General features: G+C 41.0%; 2 protein-coding genes across 9 annotated transcripts in view; one reads left to right on the plus strand and one right to left on the minus strand.

Moving 5' to 3' along the window:
* Positions 1–14,039, plus strand: part of GFI1B (growth factor independent 1B transcriptional repressor) — a 528,613-nt gene that overhangs the window by 326,093 nt on the left and 188,481 nt on the right. The gene's annotated exons all lie outside the window — the stretch shown is intronic.
* The window catches only part of AK8 (adenylate kinase 8), a 125,644-nt gene that overhangs the window by 1,950 nt on the left and 109,655 nt on the right, over positions 1–14,039 (minus strand). For 4 of the 8 annotated variants that reach the window (XM_073313852.1, XM_073313856.2, XM_073313850.2 and 1 more), the window contains one exon: positions 1,496–1,576. In XM_073313852.1, coding sequence (XP_073169953.1) covers positions 1,496–1,576 — 81 coding nt within the window. Of the gene's footprint in view, positions 1–787; positions 1,006–1,285; positions 1,403–1,495; positions 1,577–6,742; positions 7,677–14,039 lie in introns of those variants that run through there. The other 4 variants (XR_012155214.2, XR_013634755.1, XM_073313857.2 and 1 more) reach the window with 4 other exon arrangements.

Below are 14,039 nucleotides of genomic sequence, written 5' to 3' on the forward strand. Positions count from 1 at the left end.
AAGATCACTAAAAACTGCTTTGTAAACAGGTCCTCAGAACTGATGCCACAGTCCTATTTCAGGTGAATTATTTATTTTCCTCAAATGAAGAAACAACTTCGTCCTTCTCACTGTATCACCCTGAAAATAGTCTTATGTGCAAGAGACTTACACGTAGATAAGATGGTTGGATAAATACAAAACCAAGAAGAAAAGCAGAGTCCAGTTAAGACACTGTCTTGGATATTGTGTATTCATCCTACATTAGTACAAGTTAGAATACGATGGAGGGCTAGCCTACTCCCTTCACTTCATTGGATCCATTGCTGCAGTAGCATAATGCCCAGGATTAGATGTAGCATCTAAAACATACCTCCATCAATTCACAATGAATTTGGGAAGACTAAAACCAAGACTTAAAGCCTGAAAGCGTGTTAACTAGAGCAGATACTGTAGAGACTAATCCTAATGATAAGAAATGCAAAGATTTGCTTCATAGCATTAACTTCTGCTGAATAACTGTGTCACTTATTACTAGAACAAAAGGAGGGAGAATAATTACAGCAAATTACATGTTGCACCTAGAGTGAAATGTCTGAATAATAGTGTACCACTTTGACATAAATACAGTATTTATGCCTTTAACCCTTTAGGACTAGGATTTAGAAGGTTCCCAGCATTTGTTATTGATTCAGCATTGGGAAGGCAGTAAGACATACAATCCAAATCTACCAGGAAAGTAAAATATTGTTTTGCTGTTTCTCAGCATAGGGGTTTAATATTGCTCACAAATTGATGTACTACTTACAAAAATAAAGCACAAATGTAAGGTGCAATTCAAGTACCACTTCTGGAAGGAATTTAGGAAGAGTTTTCCTTGTTACTTTATTCCTAGAACAGTTAGGATGGATCGATCAGTAGAGCCTGAAGATCACTGACCCCACCAAGCTGGAGTGACTGCCACTACGAAGAGCTGTCACATATGAAACTTGAGCTCATATCCAGTGGCTCAAATAAAAGCTTGATCTATTGAGGGACAAATGCATTAATATTTCACAACACAAGAAGCCATCAGTGGGACTGGGGAAATCAAATGCGGCCAGATCTCCAGGTGCCTCTGTTAGAAAGCCTTCCATTATTGCAGTCTGGTTTATAGCATTATCATCCCTAAACATTATTTTGCCACCCATTTTAGTTTTCATGGAACATGTAAAAGTTAGATCAACTGCTGCTATGGACTTTGATATCAGAGATTTAAAACTGCACTGAGCTGAGGTCTGGAACTTCCTTCATGGAGAGCTGGTACCTGAGGGGCGATGAATGACCTTTTCCTTTTCAGGTATCCTTAAGCAAGAGCACAGTCCACTTGATTTTCTTTAGTTTTCTACGAAGCTTGTCAGAAGCTTTTGTCTTGCTGACAGCCCTACGAAGTTACAGAAATTGGTCCAGTAAAAGTTATTACCTCACCCACCTGGGCAGCCTTACAAATTGTTAAACACGGGACATTAGTGCTAACCTTTCTCCTGTGACTGGATCAATCATCCGCTGAGCCAGACGTTCCATGACAGATTCAGATGGGAGATTCAGGAAAAATATCCTAATTGTAGACAAACAGTAAGGAACAACATTAACATCCTCAGAATAGTAACTGTGGCCTTCACAGTATGAATTAATATTTACACTACAGGAATGCACACATAATGAGAAAGGAAATAATTTTGAACAACCCCGAGGTCAATGTCAAAAAGCATAATGCATGTAAAGAAACTCTTTTCTTCAGCTTGGCCGTTGCATCTTGGTCTTTCTTATATTTTTTAGATTATAAACTCTTTGGGCTGGGGACTGTTTTATACGTGTCCTATACAGAACCAAGCATATTACCAGCGTATAACAAATAATACAGTGCAGACTCATACTTGATTTCCACAGGCTGAGCATACATCAGTCAGGGGGTTTCACATTTCCTTTGCCATCCAGTAGTCCGTGCTACCTCTGGACCTTCTCAGAATCCACTCTCTAAACCCAATTCACAGTTCAAGTCATATTAATATTCTGCAAGAGCCAGATGGAAGATCATTCCAATGGCTAGCCTTTCAGTGGACTCTCAAGGACAGAGAAATAGTTTGGCTTGTAACAGCATCTCCAATTGCAGGATGGAGATTGCTCCCTTATTCTACAATTTCTTCCGTAAAAAACCCCAGCAACACTGTATGACTGTTAGTGTTTGTGCCAGTGGACATCTTAAGTAGAGCCCAGTTTGTCTTTTTCTCCCTTTTCTATCTCTTTGTCTTTATTGCAGTATGGCTACTTCCAACCAGTGCCCCAGCATTCAAGTCCTCCTACATCCCACTCCTGCAACTCCATCCCCAGACATCCTTCTGTAGCAGTGTATGGAATCAGATTTGGAATCCATCACATACTAATTGTCACTGTTTGGTGCCAGCATAGAATTGTCCTTTCTCTCAAACCTGACCCAGAGGGACCACTGCTATGGGAGTTTGGTTGCCATGGTGCATTCAACACTTGGTTCCTCTGTTGAGACTGCCAATATGACAGACAATTAGGGCTTGATTTTCAGAGGGTGAACACCTGCAGCTCCCATTAACTATAACTGGAGATGTAGTTGCTCAGCACTTGTAAAAATCGGACCCTAGATCCAGATCCACACAGGTACTTAGGCACCTAAACCCCAGACTTTGGCACCTAAGTCCCGTTTTAGGCACCACTGTGATCCACAAAACCTCTCTTTGGCAGTCACCTAACTCTACAGGCACCTAAACTCACCTGACACCTACAATTTCTGTCAAAGTTTCTGTCGAAGTTCCCGAGGCACCTAAGTTTCTGTCTCTGGGCATGTGCAGTGCTGCTTCACTCTTGATACCCTGACATCCATCTTCTGCCTAAGCCCTGATATGATCCATGAACCAAGACAAAATAGGTGGAGGAGCAGCTCTCTCACCTCTGGGGTCCAATCTGGAAGGCGTGCTCCAAACACCAACCCCCTGAGCTACACTGTTGTATCAACTGAAAGAAACAAATAGAGTTGCCCCGGTCGTACAATTATCTTCCTAAGTCAGTTAACCTCACTGTAATGTTTTTATTAATTTTATATTCAAGTTCATAAACTCTTAAGCAGAAAATTCTCACAAATACATTTATGAAGAGTAGATATAAATCACTAGGCTGTGGGATATTCCACAGACTGTGCTGATGTCACATAAAGGGAAATTTTTCATATGGGAATTTTTAAAAGAACAAAAAAAAAATCCTTCCAAACTTATGGAACTAAACTTAAAAAAAAAAAAAAAAAAGGATTGTGGGCTTTCAAATGTAGATTTATTTACAATACAACAATTTCTGCCTTCGAGGGCAGACTTCCTATTTTGATTTTTGTCTGCCTCACAAAAGATACTGTATGTTTTAGACATTCACCAAAGAAACATTTTACACTGACTGGCTGGAATCAGACCAGATGAAAGGCTGAGCTTTACCTTGGCATGCATATAACAGATCACTAGAATTCTTTGTAGGACTTAAAGTTATGAAAATCATTTCTCTCTTCAAATGTTTACAGATAATGACTTCTGTTCACGTTGTGGTAACAAAATAACAGGCTGGAATAAAACATTCAAGATCTCGGAGATTCTAAAGACAGGAAAAGAATCATAGTTCCAACATTCTTTTATCCCTTACACTCTAACATTTTGTTTTTCTTTGTTTCTCTTGCCCAACAATGGCACAAAAATGTGATTGTCAGAATAGGTAACATCTGATGATATATCTCGAGATGAATATTCTAGTAGAGTGGAACAATGTTTATACAGCCCTGATAATTGATACAGCTCCCTATTATATTCTGAAATAAACAGAACAGTTAAAGGATTATAACCTGGCATATCAAGAAAGCTTGTCGCAATTCATAGTTACTAACTCAAAAAATATTATAGTATTTGAAACAGAAGAGCCTAAAAACTGTACTTAAAAAGCTGCAAACAAAATGAACTCTGAAAGCCTTGTCTGAGACTCATCTTTTTTATACAAGATTCTTCTTATTATCCAGTCTGGTGTCACCATTAAAGAAAAGTGTAGGGGGAAGATGTAGGAGACTACAGACATCTTTTCTAAGATGTGTTTTTTTCCCCAAAACAACACATGACAGAATTTACCATACAACATCACAGAATCAAATCTGACAGCCTTTTCAGAACAGGGGTTAGGCCTACATGTGGTGTGAAGAAGCCTGCATTGCCCTGCCCAAACTGTACATACCGTACATGTTCTGTGGATAAGGATTATATCAATCTCTAGGGCTCATCACTCATAAGCAATATATTCAATGGAAAAATGTAAAAGAGAAAATATATATAGCTAGTGACTGCAGTTAAAATGCTTCTAACTAGAAAGATTATAACAGTTTGAGAGATATTTCCAATACACATAGGGTCTTCCTGTACAACCTAATGGGGCTTACTCATGTGATTAAGGGCTGTCCAACCTAGCCCATTAATGGGGAATACGGGAGAGACTTTTAAAATAAATCCACTGTATAATGCACATCTTGGGCACATAATCATTCTCTTTCTGTTCAGGAAAGTGTTTCTGGAAAACACCACCAACCTCCAGCCCTGCGTCAGTTTCTTCAAGAGGCTATGATTTTGGTTAGGTAATTTAACTCAGCCCACCAACTGTTTGAGTGATATTTTGGTAAGACTTCTGTCTAGAATACTTCACAGATACAACATTATGTCCTCCTTAGATTTTAAAAAGCACAGAGTTTGATCCAGCATTCATTAAAGTCAATGGAAAGACTCCCAAAGGACACTGGATTGGGCCCATTGCTTGGCCCCTTACCCTTGAAGAATGTAATATCTTTTATATATGCACACTCCATAAAGCTCTCCTTAGGAATCATCATGTCTTTGTGTGTTGCCATGTGTTGTATCTTCTATCCATAGGAAATTTGCACTGTGGTTGATAGGCAGGAAGGCAAGGAAAAGTAGTGTAATATCAAAGAATAATAATACATTATAGTGATGGATTAGCATCTGGTACTGCTTCTATTTCAGAGCTGGCAAGCTGCTATTTTAACTATGCAACCATACGTCATTGAAAAACATCCAACAGTGATGGCATAAGATGTCTAATAGAAGATTGGATGGCTTGGGGGGAGCAGCACATAGAATCTTTCCCCTCTACATCATTGATTCAAATCTCATCTAGCTCAGTAGTGACCAAAAGTTATTAGCATCGATTGCTGTTTGGTGTCCTACATGACGTAACTTTGTAGGGTCTCAGTTCAGTTCCCAGTGGAAACATATCCCCATCACAAAAATCACCACCACAGGCTGGCAGTCTTGTTGGCAGTCTCAGTGTACAGGCCAAGGATCGACTGGGTCATGGGTACTACACTATGCTCTCTCCTCGAGTGGTGGTCCCTTATGTCAGAGTTCAGGCATGTTGGCAGGCAATATTAGGGAAGTACATATACCACTGATGGTAGGAAGACTTAAGGATCCAGTGCTGTCAATCTAGTAGTTTTCCTAAGTAATGAAATAATAAATAAAGCAGTTAAAAGGAACAAGGTGAGAGAGATATCAGAACGCTGTCTCTTCCTCACTGTATCTGAAATTACCAATCTAATCTCTTAGAGCGTTAGGGCACAGCAGTAAGGTTAAGTCCCACAGACTGATAAGATTGATGGTAACCGTCATTGCCTGTCAAGGCAAAGGACTTTTTTGTTGCTCCATTCTGGGACTTTGAGGGAACCTATTGGTTTTGCAGAGGCTCTGGGGAAGAATGCTGCTTTGGTGACAGAGTACTATTGATTGTCTAATAGGACTCTTACAGTCATCTTTTGCTCTTGCTATTGATACAGCCTCTTTGCTGTCTGAAGCCTTATAAGTCACCATGGTATTTTGATGGCTTCACGGTGACTCATGGAGTAAGAAGGATCCTGCCAAGAGCATTGGTGGTAGAATTTTCATTCCAAACTGGATCAACTGTGACAAAGCATTTCAGGAAACATGTGCCATAGTCATGCAGTAGGCAAAGGAAGGTTTCTTTACATCCACCTTGCTGTGATCACCACACCTGTTTTGGCTGGTGAACAACCTGGTTAATTCAAGTTATTTTCATCTAGTGATGGTGTTAAGTTTTTCTCATCCCGAGGAATTTTTATGCTGTTTTGTGGATAAAACTGCACTGTGCCAAAGCAATCTGTTTCTACAGTGGTAGAGTCATGACTGGTGGCACAACAAACAAAACGTTCTATACTTGAATTGTGACTGGAGTCACTCACTGATCTGCTGTGGGCGCTCTATGCTGTGACTTGTGAGTTAGATCTATGTTCCTCTTGGCTAGCGAAGGCAAATGGAGAAGCAGTGGGACCATTGTTGGTATAGACCGTGAATATCTCCTCTTCAGGAGGCAAGATGCCAGCTTCTTTTAAATAAGTGATCAGTTGCTTGCTCAAGGAAATATCTCTTGACATGGAAGTTCTCTCCAATTATTGTTCTGTCTGAAATCTTCCCTTTTTGGGAAGATTATTGAGAAGATTGTTCCAGAACATCTCCAGCAGCCTCTAGAGTCCTCAGATCTTCTTGCCCTCAGTCACTTTGGTTTTAGGCTAGCCATTTGTTAGAGGCTCCCTGGTTGTGCTGGTGGATCTTCTCTTGGTGACTAACAAAAATGAGGTCACCATGTCAAATTTGTCTTAACTGCCAACTACTGTAGGCCTTGCTGGAGCCCTAGGCATAGCTGGCAGGGTGAACCAAAGTAGTCCTGGCCTTAGCAGAATAGTAACACACCAGGTATTAGCTAACCAAGTAAACACATTCGTGACTTGAGAGGCTGGAACAAGAACACCCAGAGTTCTCAAATAACTACGTATACAAATTCCCAAAAAAGGGTACAGGAACACACTGACCCCTCGTAAGATAAGGATGGAATGACAGATTAATGGTTGAGGACTTTTTTTCAAATTAGCAGGTACAAGGTACAGGATAATAATGAAAAACATAAGGAAGGTAATGCGTAACTTGTTTGTATCACTGTATAAAAGGAGAGTCGAAGGAGGGGCATCTTTGTATTGGCCCACAGAACAGCATTAGGTTATGCTGACTGAGCCGCTACCTTGTCACAGGCATACATGTGTTTCGTGTACCGATAGCCATTGAGCCAGGGCACTAGTACCGTGCTTTGTCGACAATAAACCTGGCCGAGTGCCTTCTCCACCAAACTGAGCCTGTGTTTTTTCTTTATGAGCAACGCTGAGGGATGACGAATCTACATGCTGCGCTCTCTGCTGGTGCAGCTGACATCAGAGCCACAACAGCAGCAGCTCTAGGAGCACTACCGACGCTCCACAGAGCTCCCATCAATACCACTGAGCACGAAGTGCCACTGACTTGTCTTGACTTGACTTCGTGAACCCTCGCGAAGGAAGATATGAAGGAGCGGAGCGACTCAAACAGAGGTTTGTATTGTGTAGTTGTTCATCTGCCCTGAGGATGCCCCCAAGTTGAGTTTTGCAGGTTTCTATGCGGTTGGCCTGTCTGCACCATATGCTGCATATGGAATCAGTAAGAGGGTTAGTGAACCACCACAGCATACATTGTCTTCAGGATGATGACGACACTCAGCTTTATATCACCATCTCTTCCAGTTTGGCGGGTGTGATTGAAGAACTTGTCCCATGTCTAGAAGAAAGTGAGGCACAGATGAGGGTTAACTGTCTGAGGCTCAAGTCAGATATGTCCTAGTGAAATTTAAGTAAACTAGGTATAGCCAGTTGCTTGGCTATGCTCAGGATTCAAAATTAAAAATATTCAAGAGACCAAATAGCCAAGCTTAAACTGTTTATTAGTCAAAGACAAAGCAGGAGAACATGAAAAGGAGTGATACGTACAAGCCCTCTTGGGAAGCAGCCTCGCAGCATTCACCTTAGATGATAGTTCTGCTTCAAAAATATGCATTCAAGACTACATGTATTTATACGATAGTTTATATGCTAAAAGCACTCTATACATCACCCAGCCTCAACCCACCAGTTTCTAATCTTGTTTTTCTATACGGTCCTGCACTTTCATAGAATATCAGGGTTGGAAGGGACCTCAGGAGGTCATCTAGTCCAACCCCCTGCTCAAAGCAGGACCAATCCCCAATTTTTGCCCCAGATCCCTAAATGGCCCCCACAAGGATTGAACTCTCAACCCTGGGTTTAGCAGGCCAATGCTCAAACCACTGAGCTATCGCTCCCCCCTTATCTTTGTTTTGAATATCAAATTCCAGGTGTCATTGGGCCATGGAGATACCTCCGAAATGTACAAGGACATACTATTCATACATTTGGTTTCTGATGGGTTTTGTGTTTGTCTATGCCAACGAAAGAGTTCAACCGTACAAAGTGTTATAGGATACACGATATAGGATACATGCGTGAACAGCATAATATGGGGAAAGCATAATAAAATTCATAGTTATATGATTTAACATAACTACCCAACAGTCAGATAGAATAGAGTATGTACAATATTCATGTTGTGCATGTAATACATATTAATGTGGCGTGCCATATGCAGCATACCACATAGATATTGGCTAACTCTTACAGGCAACCATAAGTACTGACAGGGTTGTTACTAGCACCCCCAATAGGAGATTTTCCCACAATTTGCTATGAAGCTTTGCAACCTGATGATCTTGTTGGCTCTCCAACTGCTGATGGATCCCTTTCTGGGGATGGATGATCAGGCAGTAGCAGCTACCAAGAACGTTTTTTTCACTTGGACTTGAAAAGAAAGTGTCAACCTTTCCCTCTTCATGGATATAGTCAGGACTGAATTATTGTGATGCGTTTACACGAAGCTACCTCGTAAGGCTACTTGGAAAGGGCAACAAGCTGCCTGCTTGCTAAGCGGTGTTTCCCACAGAGAACACATTGCACCTGTCTTCCTAACCAACCATTAATGGTTGGGGGAAGTTTAAAGTGCTGGTTTCAACCTACAGAACACTAAATAGCTTGGGCCTGCCTATCTAGAGACCATCTCTCTTCTTGAGTGATACCATGGTGCATTGCAGTCAGCTGAGGCACTGAGACTAATAGTTCCCTACTTTAAAATAAGAGGGAGCTGCTGGCAATGTGTTCTCAGTCAACAGTCTTTGGCTCTGGGATTTAAGTCTAGTTGTTCTACCAGGCTTTCCTGGGACAAAGCAGTTGAGTGGGGTTCTGGGGCTGATGGCTGGGAAAATCCACTATTGGTATTGTGCCATTTTATATATACCATGGGTCTGATTCTGATCTCTGTTACAGTGATGTAAATGCAGAGTATTTACACTGACTTTACTTCAGATTTACCCCAGTGTAATTGAGACCAAATCTGTCCCATTTTGTTTAATTACTGTCTGGGAGTGTGTTGATCAGCACATTAAAAACAGATCTAAATAAATAAATAACTTTTCATTATTAAGAAATAAAAAGAAAGATCTCAGATAGAAAGATCCATGCAGAATGCTACCTTTCTGGGTACCATTTACAGACAGACTAGGACCAATGACACAAGACCATTGGTGTTCTTGTGACAGCCTTGGTGATGGACCAAGTTCTCCTGCAATGAAGTTGGAAAGCCTAGATTTAAAAAAATTCTTTGCCACTTTTAATGCAGCATTTTAACTTTTAAGTTGAAACAGCAACTTTAAAAATAGCGGGCTATTCATCTTGTTCTTGTTTTTTAAAAAATCCTATACATCTTCCCTCTTGCACACAGGTAGCAGCTGCAATATTCCCATTCTGCACGCTCTGCACACCACACAAAAAAGAGGCCCCTGCCGGCCATTTCTTGTTTAAAACTGTGCATAATTGATAGTGGCAAATCTACCCCAGCTGTGTCTAAAACCTCTCCAGGGGCAAGAAAAACACTGTCTATGACTGTCATTAACTACTAAATTAGCAAGCGCTCCTTGCAATTTACAATGCACCACATCAGTCTGTTTTAAGGAGGAGGATGCAAGGATCAGATTCCTGTGTGATCTTAAAGTTATAGCAAACTTTACTATCAGATATTTAAACACCCCGAGTTGAGTCTGAAATGCGCTTTCAGGACAGAGAAAAACAAACAAACAAAAAACTAACCAACTTTTCCAAGGCAGACAGACAAATAGAGCTTGTCAAAATCAGTGTTGGGAAGTTAGAAAACGAAGACATTAGCAAAGTACCATACATCTGATGGGACATACAAAGAACTAAATTCACTAGCAGCTTACACTGGCTTTACCTGTGGCACAATTCGCTGGGGATAGGAACTCTGCTGCAGGACTTGGCTCCAGAAATGTAATAGCCACAGTTCCATTAACTGAGATAAAAGGCAGTGCTGGCTAAGAAGCAGGTGAGGCTGGGCTCTTGGAGAGAGTGCTGATTCAGCAGTCCCCACCAGCAGAACTCAGAGATGGTGCTCACACACATTTCTGAAAGGCAGGCATGGAAACACCATAGGCCAGCCAAAGTGGTGAGAAAGCCCTGGTGCAATATAGGCTCAGTTGACACTGGTTGATGTACTTTCTATCTCCCTGTGCTATTTCTGCTGGGTTTGGCTAAATTGAATGCCCCATGCCTTAATTTTCTAGCTGAAGAAAGTTTCAAAGGAGATCTTTGAAATATATACTGTCAAATAACTGTGGGAAGTGCCTACAGCCATACCACCCCATGTTGGGTCACGTCAGGCCTAAGTAGCTTAGTAGGGTCTGGCTAAGTAAGTAGTCTGGGATGAGAAAAGGAATACTTGTGGCACCTTAGAGACTAACAAATTTACTTAATCATAAGCTTTCGTGAGCTACAGCTCACTTCATCGGAGGCATTCAGTGGAAAATACAGTGGGGAGATTTATATACATAGAGAACATGAAACAATGGGTGTTACCATACACACTGTGAGGAGAGTGATCACTTAAGGTGAGCTATTACCAGCAGGAGAGCGGGGGTGGGAGAGGGGGGAACCGTTTGTAGTGATAATCAAGGTGGGCCATTTCCAGCAGTTGACAAGAACGGCTGAGGAACAGTGGGGGGTGGGGGCGGGGGAATAAACAAGGGGAAATAGTTTTACTTTGTGTAATGATCCATCCATTCCCAGTCTCTATTCAAGCCTAAGTTAATTGTATCCAGTTTGCAAATTAATTCCAATTCAGCAGTCTCTCGTTGGAGTCTGTTTTTGAAGGTTTTTTTGTTGAAGAATTGCAACTTTTAGGTCTGTAATTGAGTGACCAAAGAGACTGAAGTGTACTCCAACTGGTTTTCTCTTCCCCCCCCCCCCCCCCCCGCGCTCTCCTGCTGGTAATAGCTCACCTTAAGTGATCACTCTGGTTACAGTGTGTATGGTAACACCCATTGTTTCATGTTCTCTATGTATATAAATCTCCCCACTGTATTTTCCACTGAATGCATCCGATGAAGTGAGCTGTAGCTCACGAAAGCTTATGCTCAAATAAATTTGTTCGTCTCTAAGGTGCCACAAGTACTCCTTTTCTTTTTGCGAATACAGACTAACACGGCTGCTACTCTGAAACTAGTCTGGGATGAGATGCCATCTTCTGGTTGAGATATAAAAATGAGGTCCTGACCACTTGTGGTCACTAAAGGTCAGATGATGCTTTTTCCCCCCAAGAATCAGGGTGCTAGCTCAAATAGGCGGGCCATATTTCAGTTTTTGTACATTCTGCATCCCTAAATTTCCTCTGAAAGTTCAATTGGATACTTAGGTGCACCCACTAGGAGGAACAAGAGGGATATGTTCCCCTCCCCCCATTTTGTCTGTCTTGCTTATGTCCCCCTTAGTTGAGCTGTACATATTTCCACTACTGGTACACATCCCACCAATCTTTTAATGTGCTTGAACCACTGACCGGACACTGTATTTTTTATTTCCTGTCCTAAGTGTCGCTGCTGCATCCTGCTCAGTGATGGGTGAAGTATTTATCCCTTACTTATGTAAGAGGGCTGCTGGGAGGTTTAATTAATTAATGCCTTCAAGATCCTTCGATGAAAGATGTGGGGTATTATTATGGGAAGCAATCTTAGCCTCTAGGCTTTAACCATAAGGGAAGAATACATTGTATAACATCTAAGACACAGGTTAATCAACGAAAGTGAAGCTGTCATCGAGATCCTATAATAATTCATTTGATATCAAGCTATTTCCAGACACTAGATTCTTCTTTTTCAACAGCTATGTTTCTGTCAAATATCTACAAAAGGAAGCTAAGTGGGTCACTATTCCCAGTACCTGGCCTCTGGCCAGGAGAACAAGATGAACAACTTCCTCTGTGGCTGCAGTCATGCTGCTCTATATATGAATCAGTAGGGCAGAGCCATGACGGAGTCAGATGGCTCTCCCTCCCCTAGATCAAGAGCATCACTTCCGAGCTGTGCTCAATCTCCAGCAGCCCAAGGAGTCAAAATGTCATGGGCCCACCCACATCACAGCACACCACTCTGTTATCTCAGCATCACTGATAGTGGGTACCAAGACCATCTTTTCATAGAGAACAAATATAACTTTCCTATGTAATTACCATCAGTGCTGATTTATATTACAAAACCAGTGAGTTGGATCTTCAGCTAGTATAAATTGGTGTATCAGTTTACACCAGCTGAGGTTTTGGTCCCATTTATTGTGTCAGGGAAAGCTACTCAATTCAAAAGTGGTCTGAAGAATTATCTGTTGTGTAAATGTTCCATAGGCACATTGAAAAGCACTCACAAATACAGAGCAAATGTTTCCATTCTGGGGTCTTCAATACATTTTTAAAGCTTCTTTTGAGAAGTCAGTTTTAACCCTTTCTACCCTTAATAGGCAGGGGGTTTGGATGCATTAGTATCTCCATCCAAAACTGCTTTACATTTTCCCCTCATTTTTATTCTTTCCCTTCTTCTTACTCTCAGCTATTATTCTAGCATCTTTGCATTCCCTCTGGAGCTCATTCCCGTGGTGCTTTATGAATCACAGAGTAAGATGGCAGCAGGGCTGCTTCAGAGTAATGTGTAGCTGGCACAGTTTCCCCTACCTGTAAGGTTAATCGAATTCCCTCTCAGATATTCTAAAGCCTCTGCTTCCTCAAGGCCTGAGGTCAGGAATCTGAATCCATTCCCAAAAATGCAATTTTAATGTTTCCTTAGAAGCTGACCGTGCTCCCCTCCAATAATTAGATTCTCCAGAGCAAATTTTGAGCAGTGCAAGAATTCCAGGGTTAAGGACCAACAAACTCATATTACAGTTGATGTCCTGGTTACTTGTCTGCACCTTTTTCACTGGCACAACCTGTGCTTAACAAAGAAAAGCTATATTCCCCTCCCCCTTTTAAACAATCAAATTTACCAAAAATAATGTTTTATCCTTGTTGCTGCTATGTAATATTGCATTGAATGATTTTTTTGGGGGGGGAGGGGAGAACGCATTAAACATTAGCTTTTGTTATTGGTAGGGTATTTGGTTATTAAATAAATAAATACAAAAGAATTGACACCAAAAAGTGTACTGGGAAAAATAAAAGAGTGGATTATAATGTGTCATTTTATATATGTGTGTCAAAGGAAACTAATTTCATCGTAGGGAATAAAAATTATCTGTTTAAATACTGTCAGATAAACCCTCAAATCTAATAGGGTTCACTTCTGGGGAAAAGAAAAACTAAATCTGATTAAATATTAATATCAAGTAGTATTAATTAAGAGGGAAAAAGGTCCATCAAGAGAACCCCAATATGTTTACTGTGTCCCCAGGAAGCTGGAAAATTTCACAACCAAGTGTGTAAATGTTCTAAAAAAGGGTCCTGAATATTTTATGAATATTTGTCATAAAACAGAAATAATAACCACTGTGCAGAGCTATTAGAATTAATATTTATGCTTCCTGCCATGAAATATTCATGGGGACAGAGAAAGGGGGGCCCGTAAGACAAGAATTAATTTACATTGGGCTCGGTTTACCCACTGGCTTGATGTTTAAAGACGGGTTGACAAGCCTCCATATGAATCCGTCAGTCACTTTCAGCTGTAGGTGGGGTGAAGGGATG

The sequence above is a fragment of the Lepidochelys kempii genome, chromosome 16 (genome assembly GCF_965140285.1).
Source record: "Lepidochelys kempii isolate rLepKem1 chromosome 16, rLepKem1.hap1, whole genome shotgun sequence".
Classification (NCBI taxonomy): Eukaryota; Metazoa; Chordata; order Testudines; family Cheloniidae; genus Lepidochelys; species Lepidochelys kempii.